This window comes from Scyliorhinus canicula, chromosome 19, assembly GCF_902713615.1.
Source record: "Scyliorhinus canicula chromosome 19, sScyCan1.1, whole genome shotgun sequence".
In the NCBI taxonomy this organism is placed as follows: domain Eukaryota; kingdom Metazoa; phylum Chordata; class Chondrichthyes; order Carcharhiniformes; family Scyliorhinidae; genus Scyliorhinus; species Scyliorhinus canicula.
The window spans coordinates 60,601,688-60,620,962 of NC_052164.1; the positions used below are offsets into that span (position 1 = coordinate 60,601,688).

General features: G+C 46.7%; 1 protein-coding gene across 2 annotated transcripts in view; it reads right to left on the minus strand.

Annotated features, from left to right (window-relative positions):
• The window catches only part of kirrel3a (kirre like nephrin family adhesion molecule 3a), a 991,443-nt gene that overhangs the window by 7,803 nt on the left and 964,365 nt on the right, over positions 1 to 19,275 (minus strand). For both annotated transcript variants that reach the window (XM_038778399.1, XM_038778398.1), the window contains one exon: positions 6,773 to 6,859. In XM_038778399.1, coding sequence (XP_038634327.1) covers positions 6,773 to 6,859 — 87 coding nt within the window. The remainder of the gene's footprint in view (positions 1 to 6,772; positions 6,860 to 19,275) is intronic.

Here is a 19,275-nt window from a genome sequence, read left to right on the forward strand (position 1 = left end):
CACTTATCAAAGATATAGAAGGACTTTTCTTCATCATTCCGCCTTTCCCTATGAACATTGCACTCCCACTGCACATCGGGATTCATGTCCTGGGAGTAAACTTTGAATATTGTAATGAGATGACTTGCTGTTATGGGAGTAATGTCGGATCACAGATGAGAAAGGGGCCTGGACTGCCCCAGGAGGAGGAAGAAATGCTTCATGTCTTCCCCTCCTGAGCTCACTTCATGCAACCATTTGAAATAGAGCAACGAGGATCATTCCGTTTCCACTGATGTCTCAAGTGCCTAAAAGAGCAGACCAATTCCCATCAAGTCAAAACTGCGCCATTTTGCCACTCGCAGTCACCGCCAGAGCCAAAAGCGGGAGTTGAGACCCCTTTGGCTGGGAGAGGGGTGGAACCCAGGATGCACAGTACGTTTCTGGTGGCGGTCAATTAAAAGACCACTGCTGGGGCAACATTCCACCAGTGATGGTCATTGCTGAGGCTGTAGCTCCAAGGAGAGATGTATTTCAATAACTGGGTGACCTCGATGGCAGGTAGGTAAGTTGATGGGTATCCAGGATCTTGACATTGTTGTAGAGGGGGTTGGGGGTATTAATGGAGAATTAGTGGCACTGTTGCCACAAGGCGACCATAGCTGCCGGGAGAGAGTATTTATTTGGGCCGTTGTGTACACATCAAGGAGGGAGCCTCTGTCAATCAACTATGAGACCACCAGTGGTTACCTGGCAATAACCCCCATGTAGTAGCAGCCCCCAACCCCCAAGAACATAGAACATACATAGAACAGTACAGCACAGAACAGGCCCTTCGGCCCTCAATGTTGTGCCGAGCCATGATCACCCTACTCAAACCCACGTATCCACCCTATACCCGTAACCCAACAACACCCCCCCTTAACCTTACTTTCATTAGGACACTACGGGCAATTTAGCATGGCCAATCCACCTAACCCGCACATCTTTGGATGTGAAGAAAGAAGAAAGGCAAAAGCCCACAGGGGTCGGAAGCAATTCTTATTCAAACATTCAAGTGGTTCAATTAGCTACCTGGTGGGTGGCTGCACCATCATGTTTCCTGCCACTGGCAATGCAGTATGGTAGTTATTGGATTTAAGAATTATTTAGAGGGTCCTTTACGAGAATCAGCTACTAGAAAATAAAATGATTCTTGAAAAATTACTGAATCTGCAGAAGTGTGATCAAGTTATAAAAAATTACTGAGCTATTAAACCCTTACCTTGACTGTCTACAGATACTGACAAATGTTGCAAAAGATGTACGGAATGAAAATGTCGAGAGAAACGATGCAAAAGTACATTAAACAAATTTGCAACAGTCTAGTAATAATGGTATAACCTGAGACTAGACATGATGCAAGGAGTTTGATCGTGGGACAGACTGCATGACTGAAGCTGCCTCCACCTATCTGTTTAACGCTAAGTAGAGTGACTCATCTTAGTTTAGCTGAGTTCTATATAAAAGGCAGACACAAAGCACACCCTCAGTAAGCACGGTGAAGTCGAGACATCCTGAGTGAGTGAGACACTAGAGTGAGGTTGAAACGTGGTAATTTGGTGCAGTGAGGTAATTCGGTGCAGAGTGGGAGGAGGTGCTTTTTCCCGAGCTGTTTTCTTTCTTCTGGCCTGTAACTGTTAATCTGCAGGGCGAGATCCAGAGAGCATCCTGGATAGGTAAGTGATTTTAACACCTTTTCAAATTGTGTGTGTGTGTGTGTGTGTGTGTGTGGGGGGGGGGGGGGGGGGGGGGGGGGATTTGAAAAAAAGTTGCAAAACAAATCTAATTGATTAACTAGATAGTGGAGTAACTAAACCTGAGGGCAGAGATCATTATTTAGCATTTAATTTTACAGTAAAAATATAGCATCTGAGCCATGTAGTTAATTGTAACTCAATCTAACAATAATTCAAGTGATTATTTCAAATTAATTAACTAGTGCTTAAATGTCACTCAGTGGGTGCAGTGCTCCAACTGTGAGATGTGGAAGATCTGTGACGCTTCCAGCGTTCCGGTCAACTACATCTGCAGCAAGTGTAACCAATGCCAGCTCCTCACAGATCATGTGGTTTGGATGGAGCAGCAGTTGGATGCACGTAGGAGCATGCAGGTGGCGGAAAGCATCATAGATAGGAGTTGTAGAGATGTAGTCACATCCAAGATGCAGGCAGACAGATGGGTGACCATTAGAAACAGCAGTCAGTCAGTGGAGGAATCCTCTGTGGCTTTCCCCCTCTCGAACAGGTATACCTTTCTGGATACTGTGGGGGGGGGGGATAGCCTATCAATGGAATACAACAGCAGCCAGAACAGTAGCACCACAACTGGCTCTGTTGCTCAGCAGGGGAGGGAAAAGTGCAGGAGAGTGATAGTTATAGGGGACTCTATAGTAAGGGGCACAGATAGGCGCTCCTGTGGAAGTGAAAGAGACTCCAGGATGGTGTGTTGCCTCCCTAGTGCCAGGGTCAAGGATGTCTCTGAACGAACACAGGGCATCCTGAAGGGAGAGGGTGAACAGCCAGAGGTCGTAGTACACATAGATACTAATGACATAGGCAGGAAGAGTGATGAGGTCCTGCAGAAGGAGTTCAGGGAGTTAGGCAGTAAGCTAAGAAGTAGGATCTCTTAGGTTGTAATTTCAGGATTACGCCCTATGCCACGTGCCAGTGAGGCTAGAAATAGGAGGATAGTGCAGCTAAACATGTGGCTAAACCCTGGTGTCGGAGGGAGGGTTTCAGATTTCTAGACCATTGGGATCACTTCCAGGGCAGTTGGGATCTGTACAAGAAGGACGGGTTGTATCTAAACTCGAGGGGCACCAATACCCTGGCTGGGAGGTTTGCTAGTGTCACTCGGGAGGATTTAAACTAATATGGCAGGGGGGTAGGAACCAGAATGTTAGCTTAGAAGGTGTCAGAACTGAAGGGGAAATAGAGAAGAAAAATAATAGAACAACACCCTCCAGCAGAGCAAAAAAGATGACAAGTGTGAGAATTCGGAATAAGGTAAATGAGCTTGTTGGGCACATTGAAATTGGCCGGTACAATGTTGTGGGCATCACAGAGATGTGGCTGCAAGGGGATCAGGGCTGGGATCTAAATATACATGGATATATGTCCTATCGAAAGGACAGGCAGATGGGCAAAGGGGGCAGAGTTGCATTGTTAGTAAGGAGTGAAGTTAAATCGATAGCAAGGAGCGATATAGAATCAGAAGGCATGGAATCTCTGTGCGTAGAGTTGAGGAATCGCAACGGTAAAAAGACCCTGATGGGAATTATGTACAGGGCCCCTAGCAGTAGTCAGGATGTGGGGCAGAAAATAAATCAGGAGATCGAGAAAGCATGTAAAAAAGGCAATATCACAATAATCATGGGTGACTTCAATATGCAAGTGGACTGGGAAAATCAGGTTGGTAGTGGATCCCAAGAAAAGGAATTTGTGGAATGCTTAAGAGATGGGTTTTTGGAGCAGCTTGTGGTAGAGCCCACCAGGGAACAGGCAATACTGGATTTGGTGATGTGTAATGAGGCAGACTTGATTAGGGATCTTAAGGGAAAGGGACCCTGAGGGAGCAGTGACCACAATATTATAGAGTTTACCCTGCAGTTTGTACGGTAGTACAGTTAAATAAAGGTAACTACAAAGACATGAGGGAGGAGCTGGCCAGAGTTGATTGAAAAATGAGCCTAGCAGGGAAGACAGTGGAACAGCAATGGCAGGAGTTTTTGGGGGTTATTCGGGAGGCACAGCAGAAATTCATCCCAAGGAGGAGAAAAAATATTAAGGGCAGGTCAAGGCATCCATGGCTGACGAGGGAAGTCAAGAATAGCATAAAAGCAAAAAAACAGCATACAAAGTGGCGCAGTTTAGTGAGAGGGCAGAGGATTGGGAATCATTTAAAAGCTAGCAGAGGACAACTAAAAAAGCAATAAGGGGAGAGAAGATGAAATATGAGTGCAAGTTAGCTAGTAATATAAAAGAAGATAGGAAGAGTTTTTTCAATATATAAAAGGTAAGAGAGAGGCAAAAATAGACATTGGACCACTGGAAAACGTGGCTGGAGAGTAATAATAAGAAACAAAGAAATGGCTGATGAACTGAATAGTTCATGGTAGAATGGTGGAAGACACCAGTGGGATGCCAGAGCTCCAGGAGAATCAGGGGACAGAAGTGAGTGCAGTTGCCATCACTAAAGAGAAGGTTCTGGGGAAACTGAAAGGTCTGAAGGCGGATAAGTCACCTGGATAGGATGGATTACACCCCAGCGTCCTAAAAGGGATACCTGAGGAAATTATGGAGGCATTGGTGGTGATCTTTCAGGAATCACTGGAGGCAGGAAGAGTCCCAGAGGACTGGAAAGTGGCTAATGAAACACCACTGTTTAAGAAGGGAGGGAGACAGAAGATGGGAAATGATAGGTCGGTTAGCCTGACTTTGGTCTTTGGTAAGATTTTAGAGTCTGTTGTTAAAGATGAGATTGCAAAGTATTTGGAAGTGCATGGCAAAATAGGACTGAGTCAGCACGGCTTTGTCAAAGGGAGGTTGTGTTTGACAAATCTGATAGCGTTCTTTGAGGAGGTAACAACTAAGTTAGACAAAGGAGAACCTGTGGACATGATTTATTGAGATTTCCAGAAGGCCTTTGACAAGGTGCTGCACAGGAGACTGTTAAATAAGTTAAGAGCTCATGTTGTTAAGGGTAAGATCTTGGCATGGATAGAGTATTGGCTGACTGGCAGTAGGCAGAGAGTGCGGACAAAGGGTGGCAGCCGGTGACTAGTAGTGTGCCACAGGGGTCGGGACCACAACTTTTCACAATATACATTAATGATCTGGAAGAAGGAACTGAATGCACTGTTGCTAAGTTTGCAAATGATACAAAGATCCGTAGAGGGACAGGTAGTATTGAGGAAGCAAGGGGGCTGGAGAAGGATTTGGACAAGTTAGAAGAGTGGGAAATGAAGTGGCAAATTAAATACAATGTGGAAATGTGTGAGATTGTGCACTTTGGAAGGAGGAATTTAGGCATAGACTATTTTCTAAACTTAAGAAATCAGAAGAACAAAGGGACTTGGGAGTCCTTGTTCATGATTCTCTTCAAGTTAACGTGCAGGTTTAGTTGGCAGTTAAGAAGGTGAATGCAATGTTAGCATTCATGTCAAGAGGGCTAGAATACAAGACCAGGGATGTATTTCTGAGGCTGTATAAGGCTCTGATCAGACCCCATTTGGAGTATTGTGAGCAGTTTTGGGCCTCATATCTAAGGAAGGATGTGCCGGCCTTGGAAATGGTCCAGAGGAGGTTCACAAGAATGATCCCTGGAATGAAGATTTGTCGCATGAGGAATGGTTGAGGAGTCTGGGTCTGTACTCGTTGGAGTTTAGAGGGATGAGGGGGGATCTTATTGAAACTTACAGGATACTGCGAGCCCGGATAGAGTGGATGTGGAGAGGATGTTTCCACTTGTAGGAAAAACTAGAACCAGAGGATACTATCTCAGAGTAAAGGGGCGAACCTTTAAACCAGATGAGGACAAATTTCTTCAGCCAGAGGGTGGCGAATCTGTGGAACTCTGCCACAGAAGGTTGCAGAGGCCAAATCAGTGAATGTCTTTAAGGCAAAGATAGATAGGCTCTTGATTAATAAGAGGATCAGGGGTTATGGGGAGAGGGCAGGAGAATGGGGACGAGAAAATATCAGCCATGATTGAATGGTGGAGCAGACTCGATGGGCCAAGTGGCATAATTCTGCTCCTATGTCTTCTGGTCTTATGAGAACAGTGCTGTGTCAGGGGAAGGATAATTAATTTGGAGTAATTGATTAATGATAAGAATTTCCTTCAGAATGTGATCTGTGTGACTGATTATTAAAAGTATTTTAGCCTTCCGAGATCCTTGAAGCATGTGTGAGATAAACTTTTATTTTGAAGCCGTTTCTGGAACTACCTTTATTTTAAAACCTTTTCTTTTACTCACCCTTATCTCAAAGCTTAGAAGACGTTTCGCTGTACTCTCAAAAATGTATGTATTATTTTGATCGCAGTTTTTCGATTTAATTTTGTGTAACTGTATTAAGTGAATTGTTGAAAAAGAGAGAGTGATTTGTATATCTCTCCAACCGGACTAAGTACCTTACTCTGAAGATCTTACAGTAGCAGAATGGCATTGGACTCCCTCTGGCGCTATCTCCTGTCATTTTGGCCACCCTCCTATAGCCTGTCACTAATGGGACCGGAATATTAAGCCTCAAGAGTCAAATTACCTAAATCTTTGACTTTCTTGAGTCTATTAAGATAAGACTGACAAGTTAGACTTTTACAATCGTATCTATTATCTTTAGATTTAATTTTGAAGCATTAACTTTGATACAGTTCCTGAGCATTGTGATGGAAGGGGTTCAGGGAAAGGGTATTTTGTCTTCTCACTCCATGTCTCCTCAAAATTCCTGAAAACTTTCCAGTCCAGCTCCAGGCTGCGCAGTTAGGGAAGGTGAAGACCATTTCATTTGGAACCTAATTAAAGAAAATGAGGTGTTGGGTGGGGGCGCGGTGTTAGCAGAGACACCTTTCCTGCTGAATTAGCATTATGCAGACCCAGCCCGGTCCACCTGCAACATCCGGCCTTTGCTTCCATTTCTCCCTTCCGTGTTTTCGATGGTGGTTCAATGATTGCAAATAAAGTGGAGTTTCTATCAATAGGAGAACTGAAAGTACATTGAATGTCAGAAGATCCATTGTAAGCTCTTCCAACCTTAATGTGCTGATATTCCTTCTCCTCTTCCTTGAGAACTTCCAGTTGTTTCAGCACTGGGTCCTGATCAAACTCTCCTCTGTCAATCTGTAAACAACACAAGAATATCGTCAATCCTCGTTCCTCTCACCTTTCCCCAGGCCCACAGCTACGTACGTCTCGCGGTTAAATGCCTGATTTTGTCCCAGCGGCAAGTTACATAGATACATAGAAGATAGGAGCAGGAGTAGGCCTTGTGGCCCTTCGAGCCTGCTCCGCCATTGATCACGATCCTACTCAAAAGCCTAACCCTGCTTTCTTCCCATAGCCTTTGATCCCATTCTCCCCAAGTGCTATATCCAGCCGCCTCTTGAATATATTCAATGTTTTAGCGTCAACTACTTCCTGTGGTAATGAATTCCACAGGCTCACCACTCTTTGGGTGAAGAAATGTCACCTCATCTTTGCCCGAAATGGTTTACCCTGAATCCTCACACTGTGACCCCTGGTTCTGGACACACCCACTGTCAAGAACATCTTCCCTGCATCTATCCTGTCTAGTCCTGTTAGAATTTTATAAGTCTTTATGAGATCCCCCCTTCATTCTTCTGAACTCCAGCGAGAACAATCCCAACCTAGTCAATTTCTCCTCATATGACAGTCCCACCATCCCTGGAATCAGTCTGGTAAACCTTCGCTGCACTCCCTCGTGAGCAAGAACATCCTTCCTCAGAGAAGGAGACTAAAACTGCACACAATACTCCAAGTGTGGCCTCACCAAAGCCCTGTATAATTGGAGCAACACATCCCTGTTTCTATACACGAAGTCTCTTGCAATGAAGGCCAACATACCATTGGTCTTCTTTACCGCCTGCTGCACCTGCATGCTTACCTTCAGCGACATGTGCACAAGGACACCCAGGTCCCGATGCACACTTCCCTCTCCCAATTTGCAACCATTCAGGTCGTAATCTGCCTTCCTGTTTTTGCTTCCAAAGTGAATAACCTCACACTTATCCAAATGATACTGCATCTGCCATTCATTTGCTCACTCGCCCAACCTGTCCAGATCTTGCTGTAGGATCCCTGCATCTTTGTCACAATTCACCCTCCCACCTAACCTGGTATCATCTGCAAACTTTGAGATGTTACATTTTGTTCCCTCATCCAAATCATTAATATATATTGTGAATATCTGGAGTCCCAGCACCGATCCCTGTGGCACCCCACTGGTTACTGCCTGCCAATTTGAAAAGGACCCATTAATTCCTGCTCTTTGTTTCCTCTCTGCCAACCAGTTTTCTGTCCACCTCAATACATTTCCCCCAATCCCATGCGCTTTAATTTTGCACAATAATCTTTTGTGCGGGACCTTATCAAACTCCTTCTGAAAATCCAAATATACCACATCGACTAGCTCCCCCTTGTCAACTGTACTGGTTACATAGAACATAGAACAGTACAGCACAGAACAGGCCCTTTGGCCCTCGATGTTGTGCCGAGCAATGATCACCCTACTCAAACCCACGTATCCACCCTATACCTGTAACCCAACAACCCCCCCCCCCCCCTAACCTTACTTTTTAGGACACTACGGGCAATTTAGCATGGCCAATCCACCTAACCCGCACATCTTTGGACTGTGGGAGGAAACCGGAGCACCCGGAGGAAACCCACGCACACACGGGGAGGACGTGCAGACTCCGCACAGACAGTGACCCAGCCGGGAATCGAACCTGGGACCCTGGAGCTGTGAAGCATTTATGCTAACCACCATGCTACCGTGCTGCCTCGAGAATCACATCTTCAAAGAATTCCAACAGATTTGTCAAGCATGATTTTCCCTTCATAAATCCATGCTGACTCTGACTGATCGTGCCACTGCTTTCCAAATATTCCGCTATAAAGTCCTTAATAATGGATTCAAGCATTTTCCCCACTACTGATGTTAGGCTTACTGGTCTATAATTCCCTGCTTTCTCTCTACCTCTCCTTTTGAATATCGGAGTGACATTAGCTACCCTCCAATCTGCAGGGACTGTTCCAAAGTCTATAGAATCCCGGAAAATGACCATCAATGCATCCACTATTTACAGAGCAACCTCCTTAAGCACTCTGGAATGCAGATTCTCAGACCCTGGGGATTTATCCACCTTCATTCCCATCATTTTTCCCAGCACCATTTCTCCACTAATGTTGATCTCCCTCAGTTCTTCCCTCCCACACAAACATGGTGAATCGTTACCTAATTTTGTGTTCTCTACTGCACAAGACAACTTCATTTTCATGGTCGCTTCCCCGCATGCTGTTAACGTCGGATGCCTTTCTCAACTGCGTTTCAATTTCCAGGGACATTGCAGCACAAGATCACTTGATGTGAAAAATCAAAGAGTAAGAGACAGGGAGGGGGAAATCTAGCAAGAAGGCTGAAGGTATGGAAGGGATCGTAAGATAAATGCAGATGCAGTGGCCATTTTAGTTCATCCATTTGGAATAACTTTTTTCCCATTGCAGGATCCAATTGATTTTAAAGTGATTCCAGGATCTTTCCTCCCATTACTGTATCCAGGATTATATTCCTCTATTGATAGCCATCGTGTTGAAAAATTTCCTGATATGAGCTATTTACCTTTTCTTAGTTTGAATCCGTGTGCTCCCCACCTTTTCTAGTTCACAGTTGTAACTTTCCATCTAATATACTTCAATAATGGATTCAAGCATTTTCCCCACTACTGGGATAAACATTGGATAAACATATGGATGATAAGGGAATAGTGTAGATGGGCTTTAGAGTGTTTTCACAGGTCGGCGTAACGTCGAGGGCCAAAGGGCCTGTCATGCGCTGTAATGTTCTATGTTCTATAAGGTCGCAACACATGCAGAGTATTTGAGGCCCAGTGTCCCCAGCAGTTGTTCTGGGCTATTCAGCAACATCCACCTGCAATCCCCGAAACAAGGGCAAAAGATTGGACGATTTTAAGCCCAAATTGCATGCAGCACATCACATTCCACAATTGTTTACTCGGGGTTCTAAAGTCGTGACTTTGGAAGCTGTTTCATCCCTGCAAGGCACCCCCACCCCACTGATCCACTGAATCACCATTGGGAGTTTCCACTGATCATAGAATCATAGAATCCCTAGTGCAGAAGGAGGCAATTTGGCTCAGCAAACCTGAACCCATCCTCGGAAAGAACACCTGATCCAGGCGCACTATCCCGCCTATCCCCATAACCCCATCTAACCTTTGGACATTAAAGGGCAATATTGTCAGGGTCAATCCACATAACCTGCACATCTTTGGACTGTAGGAGGAAAACAGAGCACATGGAGGAAACCCACGCAGACACAGGGAGAATGTACAAAGTCCACACAATGGGATTTTCCATTGAAGACACCCCACGCCGCTGGGAAACCGGGGGTGGGGGGTGGTGGAGGTGGGGGGTGGGGGGGGTGGTCTGCCAGTGGGATATGAGACTCCCAACGGCCAGGAAATTCCGGTCATAATCTTAAAATTAGAGCCAGGAGAGGAATCAGGATAGATGCACACAGAAAAATGGGAGAAGAAATCTGTGATTTTTCAACCACAAAGGCTGTGGATTAATTGGATCTTTTGAGACAGTGATGGATTGAGTTTGGTTTGGTAAATGGAGTCGATGTGCAGGTCTGCCGTGATCTCATTGAATGGTGATGACGGGGATGCTGAATTGTAGCATCCTGTTCCTATGTTTTCATACAAATCGTGTTGAAAGAATGGAGAGCACCCTGTGAAAGCACTCTCCCTGTCCATGAAGCGAGAGATGGGGTAAAGCAGATCGACTGCAGATCATTTAATCTTGTGTCAATTTCAGGCAAACTCTTAGAATCCATAAATCAAGAACAGATTAGCATCCTGTCAGTTTGATGGAATAATCAGGGTGACTCAGCAAGACTAGTTAAAGGGAAGCCAAGTCTTGACAAACTTAATTGTGATGTTTAAAGAAAAGAATTGATAAAAGAGGATGAAGCTGCATGGATTTTCAGAGGCTGTTTAATAAGGTGTCTCTCAGGAGACTTCACATGAACCACAGAATTGTTACTGTGCAGAAGGAGGCCACAGAACCATTGGATTTTCACAGTGTAGAAGGAGGGCATTCAGCCCATCAATTCTGTACTGACCCTCTGAAAATCACCCTACCTAGGCCCACTCCCCTGCCCTATCCCCTTAACCCCATAACCCAACCTAACCTGAACATCTTTGAACACTAAGGGACAAATTTACCATAACCAATCCATCTAACTTGCACATCTTTGGGCACTGAGGGGAAATTTTAGCGTGGCCAATACATCTAACGTGCCCAGGGACCACTCGGCCCACCGTATCTGTACTGGCTCACCGAATGAGCAATTTATCGAGTGCCGTTCCCCCGCCTTCTCCCTTTTGTACATTCTTCCTTTGAAGAAAACAGTCTACTTCCCTTTTGAAACTGTCTTCCCTACATGTCACACAGAATATTCCAGACCTTACTTCATGAAAAGGTTTTCCCTCATATTGATTTTGCTTCTTGTGCAAATTACTCCACATCTGTGCCCTCTTGTTTTTGATCTTCTCATGAGTCGTAACAGCTTTTCCCCTATCTAGGGCAGCATGGTAGCATGGTGGCTAGCACAATTGCTTCACAGCTCCAGGGTCCCAGGTTCGATTCCTGGCTTGGTTCACTGTCTGTGCGGAATCTGCACGTTCTCCCCGTGTGTGCGTAGGTTTCCTCCGGGTGCTCCGGTTTCCTCCCACAGTCCAAAGATGTGCAGGTTAGGTGGATTGGCCATGCTAAATTGCCCTTAGTGTTCAAAATTGCCCTTAGTGTTGGGTGGGGTTACTGAGTTATGGGGATTGGGTGGAGATGTGGACTTGGGTTGGGTGCTCTTTCAAAGAGCCGGTGCAGACTCGATGGGCCGAATGGCCTCCTTTTGCAATGTAAATTCTATGATTCTATGATACTCTGTCCAGACACTTCATGAATTTGAATACCTGACTTGTTACAAGGATTGAGGTCGCTGGAATAAGAGGTGCAGAAAGAAAGCTGATTGGTTGACACGATACAAAGGGCTGGATTTTTGCCAATTTGCCCAACTCTACGGACCTTTAAAAATTCCAAGCATTTCCAATTTTCAGTCATGCCCTTTAAGGGAGCTTTCTATTTGTCATATATGCAGACATGCTGATAATGAAGTACAGACAGGCACAGACAGGCAGCGAATGAACACAGAGAACAGGACATGACCAATGAGCGTTCAGGACACTCAGGGGTGATATGTCACCATAAAAGGCACGAGGCACTCACACTCCGCCTCTTTCTACTGATGAACATCTACAGAGTGAGTCAGGGTGTATTTACAGTATCACACCTCCAGCACGTGGGTTAGAGCTAGTCTGGTTCAGTCAGACAGAGTAACCACACTTAGGTTAGCAGAGAGTCGAACTCATAGAGAACTGTGCTAACTGTGCTACTGGTTCAATGAATCAGATTGAACTAACTTCAAGGTCTGGAATATTTTTTGGTTGAAACTGCATCCAGTTGCAGCCTGTGTTATCCCAGATACATAACACAACATGCTACCAGGAGACTGTTCAATCTAGGTGGTTTACCTCAGTCTGTTCCGTGACGAACAGCAAATGTATCCCAGCACCATGGAGAAGATTCAGGCTCCTCACCAGGTCAGGACCTCCGACAATCTCAGTACCAACTGGCGGACATTCAAGCAAAAATTCCTGCTGTTCATAGAAGCTTCAGACCTCGTGGGTGCATCTGATGCAAGGAAGATTGTGCTTCTCTCAACAGGGGGTGATCAAGCCATTGAACTCTTCAACTCTTTTCACTTCACCGAAGGCCAAGACAAGACAAAGTTTCAGATCATCCTGGACAAGTTTGACAGGCACTGTGAAGTGGACATTAATTAAATCTTCGAGCGCTACATATTCAAACAGCATCTACAAGATAAAAATGAATCTTTCAACTCCTTTAACTAACCTCCGCCTGCGAGCGCTGTCCTGCAACTTTGGTGATATTGCTGACTCCATGATCAGAGACCAAATCGTTTTTGGAGTTCACTCTGATCCTCTGAGAGAGCAGCTACTGAAAATCAAGCATATGACCCTGCCAGTTGCGATTGAAACATGCGCAGTGCATGAGTACGCCACAAATCACAAGCCCCAGTACAAATCGGCTGAAAATGAGAAACTTGTCTCCCACGAGGCAGAGAGTGTGCAGGCAATCTCCCGGATTCAGCGGCTCAGCATTGATGAAAGCGGCCATTTTGCACGCTTTTCCCAGGGCCCCACGCATGTGCGATGCGAACGGGATAACGAAGCGGCCAACACCCGCACTGCGCATGTGCGATGACGCGTGGAGCATCAGGACGCCGACGTCATGACATACTCGAACTGCGGCAATGCCCACTTAAAGAAACACTGCCCTACAAGAGGCAGGCGATGTTTAAACTGCGGGAAGCCTGGACACTATGCAGCCTTTGTGCAGGTCTGCACCACCAGTCAGGGGCCAGCGCTCCCAATTCCAAGTTCAGAGTGTGCAACATCGATTACAGGATTCTGATCCTGGCAGCACAACGGATCCAGAGGAAGAATGCCTGGACTCCGCCTACTGTGTGGCCACCATCACCAAATGTGAATATGCCACATCCAACTCATCACATATTCAATCCATCCTCGTTGTGGATTCTGCGGATGAATGGCATGTGGTGATGCAGGTCAACCACTGCTCCATCCAGTTTAAGCTGGACACAGGTGCTTCTGCCAACCTCCTCTCACAGGCAGATTTCAAACGCATCAAGAAGCCCCCCCCCCCCCCCCCAAGGTCCTTCCAGCAGCCTGCAGGCTCCTGGACTACAACGGAAATGCCATCACGGCACTGGGATTCTGCCATCTACTCGTCTCCAACTGGGGCACCCATGCACGGTTACGTTTTGAAATTGTCAAGCCAGACAGGGCATCCCTACTTGGCATGCATGCCTGCAAGCAGCTGAACCTCGTGCAGCAGGTTTACACAACGACATCCTCCAATGTGGAACTTCAGGCCGGCATTGACAACATCCTCGCTCAGTATCCGGATGTGTTCGACGGGATGGGTACGCTGCCATATCGACACAAGATTCTGCTACGACCTGATGCCAAGCCAGTGGTCCACGCACTACGCCGGGTCCCGGCTCCTCTGAGGGAGAGCCTGAAGGCACAGCTCAAGGATCTTCAGCGACAGGGCATCATTTCCAAGGTAACTGAACCGACTGACTGGGTCAGCTCGATGGTATATGTCTGTGCATCTGCATTGATCCCAAGATCTAATTAAGAATATAATGCATGAACATTACCCCATCCCAAAGTGGGAGGAGCTCACCAGTGAGATGGCACACGCACGCTTTTTCACCAAGTTAGATGCGTCACATGGATTTTGGCAAATCCAGCTGGATGAGTCCAGCAGAAGGCTCTGCACCTTCAACACACCATTTGGCAGATACTGCTATAATCGTATGTCATTTGGCATTGTCTTGGCATCGGAGATCTTCCATCGCATTATGGAGCAGATGATGGAGGGGTTTGTGTGTACGTGGACGACATCATCATATGGTCCGCGACCCCGAAAGGGCATGTTTCCCGTCTCCAGCAGGTATTTCGCCATGTCCACGCCAATGGTCTGAAGCTGAACAGGTCCAAATGTTGCTTTGGCATGTCGACACTCAAATCCCTCGGTGACAAGATCTCTCAGCAGGGCGTGCGCACGGACACAGACAAGGTCAAGGCCACCAAAGTCATGAAAGTCCATGAAGGCAGGTCGGCGGTGTTGTGCTTTCTGGGCATGGTCAATTTTCTGGGCAAGTTCATCCCAAACATGGCCTCACACACCACGGCCCTACAGAACCTGGTGAAAATGTCCACTGCCTTTGAATGGAAGGCAGCACATCAGGCAGAGTGGTTGGAGCTGAAAGCCAAGCTCACCACTGCACCCGACTTAGCATTTTTCAACCCAGACAGGGAGACAAAGATCTCAACAGATATGAGTCAGGATGGCATTGGTGCGGTGCTGCTTCAACGTGATGACTCTTCATCCTGGGCACCGGTAGCCTACACATCGAGGGCCATGACGCCCACCGAAACAAGGTATGCGCAAATAGAGAAGGAATGCCTGGGTCTTCTCACTGGCATTCTCAAATTTCACGACTATATCTACGGCCTGCCGACATTCACTGTCGAGATAGATCATAGGCCTCTGGTCCACATTATCCACAAGGACCTGAACGACATGACGCCTCGGTTGCAGCGCATCCTCCTGAAACTCAGAAGGTACGACTTTGACTTAGTGTCCACGCCTGGCAAGGAGCTCCCCATCGCTGATGCATTGTCCCACTCCATCACCTTACCTAGTCAACCGCTGGAAATCATCCGGCAGATTGAATCACAGGTGCAGCTGTGTGCTAGCACTCTCCCAGTGTCTGATGAGAAGGTGGTTCGTATCCACGAGGAGACAGCCAAAGACCCCCCTCTTGCAGTGAGTCATGCACCACCTCGCCAATGGCTGGCAGAAAGGGCAGTGCCCTCAATTTTCAATGTAAAGGATGACCTGATTGTGATTGATGGTATCCTCCTCAAGCTGGACCGGTTGTCATTTCACTCAGTCTCCAAAGCTTGGTGCTCCGCCAAATCCATGAGGGACACCTGGGCGTCGAGAAGTGCAGACACAGAGCCAGGCAGGCTGTCTACTGGCCCGGTATTAGCCAGGACATCTCGAACATGGTCCTCAACTGTGCGACCTGTCAATGCTTCCAGCCAGCGCAGAGCAAGGAGACGCTCCAGCAGCATGAAATCGAGACCTCCCCGTGGTCTAAGGTTGGCATCGACCTCTTTCGTGCGAATGGTCGTGACTACGTGTTGATTATTGACTATTTCTTCAACTACCCTGAAGTCGTGAAGCTCTCAGACCTCACATCTCGGCCCGTCATCAAGGCTTGTAAGGAGACGTTCTCCAGGCTTGGTGTCATGGTGCCAGGATCATGAGTGACAATGGCCCGTGCTTCAACAGCCATGAGTGGTCTATGTTTGCCAAGTCATACCATTTCAAACATGTCGCTTCCAGCCCACACTATCCGCAGTCCAATCGGAAAGTTGCAAAAGGGGTCAACATTGTGAAACAGCTCATCTGCAAGGCCGCGGATTCTGCTTCTGACATCTACCTCGCGCTGCTTGCGTACAGGGCGACCACACTGTCTACTGGCACGTCGCCGGCTCAACTCCTGATGAACAGGGACCTGCGGACGACCCTTCCAGCCATACACTTGCCGACTCTGGATCACCTCCCGGTGCTGCAGAAGGTGCAGCAGCTCTGAAACCAGCAAAAGCAGGGCTATTATTCTAATGCCACCGATTTGCCCGTGTTATCCCTGGCAGACACTGTTAGGATCAATATACCGGATGGTGGCTGGCCTGCTCCAGCTATCATTGTTCAACAGGCTGCACCCCACTCGTATGTTGTACGTATGGCTGATGGTTCTGTTGTGCGACGAAACAGACGGGCACTGCGCAAAGTTGCCTGCCCGCAAATGCTTTCTTCTCCGTTTCCGTCCGTTGTTTTTCCACCTCCTGATACCTCGAACTACGAGGCCACCAGTCAGGCTTCCATCCCGCCTGTCAAGGCGCCGTCGTCCCCACCACCACCTCTCCGGCGGTCGACAAGGATCAGACGCGAGCCCCAGAGACTGGACTTACGAACATTTGTTTTGTTTGCTATGTTCTGTTTTCTCATATCAGACAGCTGTCTTCACATGTAAATACGTTCACATATGCCACCACTTGTAAATATGTTAATATATGCCACCACATGTAAGTACGTTCCCATATGCCAACAAAATGGGCAGCACGAAATGTGGATAGCACAATTGCTTCAAAGCTCCAGGGTTCGATTCCGGCTTGTGTCACTGTCTGTGTGGAGTCTGCACATCCTCCCCGTGTGTGCGTGGGTTTCCTCCGGGTGCTCTGGTTTCCTCCCACAGTCCAAAGATGTGCAGGTTAGGTGGACTGGCCATGATAAATTGCCCTTAGTGTCCAAAATTGCCCTTAGTGTTGGGTGGGGTTACTGGGTTATGGGAATAAGGTGGAGGTGTTGACCTTGGGTAGGGTGCTCTTTCCAAGAGTCGGTGCAGACTCGATGGGCCGAATGGCCTCCTTCTGCACTGTAAATTCTATGATATCTAAAACATAAAGAAAATGGGGAAATGTCATGATATGCAGACATGCGGATAATGATATACAGACAGGCAGCTCATGAACACAGAGAACAAGACATGACCAATGAGCATGCAGGACACTCAGGGGTGGTATCTCACTATAAAAGGCACGAGACCCTCACCCTCCGCCTCTTTCCACTGATGAACATGAACATCTACAGAGTGAGTCAGGGTGTATTTACAGTATCACACCTCCAGCACGTGGCTAAGAGTTAGTCTGGTTCAGTCAGACACAGTAACCACACTTAGGTCGCAGAGAGGAAAATTCATAGAGAATTGTGCTGCTGGTTCAATAAATCAGATTGAACTAACGTCAAGATCTGGAGTATTTTTTGGTTAAAGCTGCATCCAGTTGCAGCCTGTGTTATCCCAGAGTACATAACACAACACTAGTGTGGATATGAACCCACCACTCTGCACTCGGCTTTCTGCATTGCGGGGATGGGAATGTCCTCGCCACCCACAGTTTTCATGGAGTTGTGCCAGATTTTCAAAGAGTTGTGGTTCACAGCACCTCAGATGTGTCATTTAGTCTGCATGGTGATAATATGAGGTAATTTCAAAAGGTCCTCCTCATTCCTCCATGCTAAGGGATTTTCCCCACCACCCCCCCTTGTCCCCTTTTGCCCCCCCCCCCCATATCAAGCTATGACACTTCCATGTCCATTCACTCGTGATACATTGTAAAGAACCAAAGTTGCCAGAGTGACATTGGGCTGTGTAAAAAAACAATTTTAAAAGCAATTTATCAATAACGTTCTAATTTTTAAAAATTCTCCCCCACCATCACATCAACCACCTGTCTGGCTTCATTCCCCAGAATTAGATCTAGCATTGCACCATCCGTTGTTGGACCCTCGAAATGTTGAGCTGAAATGTTCTCTTGCATTTCATTCTATGAACATTCTATGAACTCTGCTCCATCTAAGCCCGTAACACAATGACTATCCCAGTTAATCTTGGGAAAGTTGAAATAATTACCCTATTATTATTTTTATGCACTTCTGCAAATTGCGCATATATTTGTTCCTTAATTTCCCACTGACTATCTGGGGGTCTATAATAAACACCTAGCAATGTGGCTGTCCCTTTTTTATTTCTAAGCTCTACCCACAAAGCTTCATTTAACGCTACTCCCAAGATTTGGACAGCACGGTAGCATTGTGGATAGCACAATGGCTTCACAGCTCCAGGGTCCCAGGTTCGATTCCGGCTTGGGTCACTGTCTGTGCGGAGCCTGCACATCCTCCCCGTGTGTGCGTGGGTTTCCTCCGGGTGCTCCGGTTTCCTCCCACAGTCCAAAGATGTGCAGGTTAGGTGGATTGGCCATGATAAATTGCCCTTAGTGTCCAAAATTGCCCTTAGTGTTGGGTGAGGTTACTGGGTTATGGGGATAGGGTGGAGGTGTTGACCTTGGGTAGGGTGCTCTTTCCAAGAGCCGGTGCACGCTCGATGGGCTGAATGGCCTCCTTCTGCACTGTAAATTCTATGATAATTCTATGATAATTCTATGATATCATCTGTCCTTTCTGCAGTAATTGACTCCTTGACTAATAGTGTAATGCATCCCCCTATTTTCCCCCTCCCCTGTCCGCCTGAAGATTCTATATCCCGGATGTTAGGCTGCCAATCCTGCCCCTCCCTCAACTATGTCTCTGTGATGGCTACTATATCATAATTCCACGTGTCGCCCTTGCCCTTATCTCAACTGTGGGTCTGTATATTCATATTGTCAGCATGTACAGAGGCTCTGTGTAGTCATTGTCATTGTGTGGAGTGGGACTGTATATTCATATTGTCTGTGTGCATTTTGGGACTGTGTATTCGTATTGTTAGTCTTCTCTGTGGGATTGTGTATTTATTTTATCAGTATGTACCATGTGACTGTGCACTCATTGTCAGTGTGTACTGTGGGACTGCATCTTCTTTTTATTTAATAAACATTTTATCGAGGTATTTTTGGTACAATGACAACAACAAAATAAACAATATGCATGAAACCATAAACATAGTGCAAAAGCCATTTACCTCTCGTACAGGTCCCACCTACTTTAATCTAAACTTCTCCCCCACCCTCCCATCTGCTGACGATTAATTTCCCGCAAAGAAGTCGACAAACGGTTGCCACCTCCGGGTGAACCTGAACAGTGACCCTCTCAAGGCAAACCTGGTTTTCTCCAAACAGAGAAAGCTAGCCATGTCCCATAGCTAGGTCTCCGACTTCGGGGGCTTTGAGTCCCTCCAAGCTAATCGTATC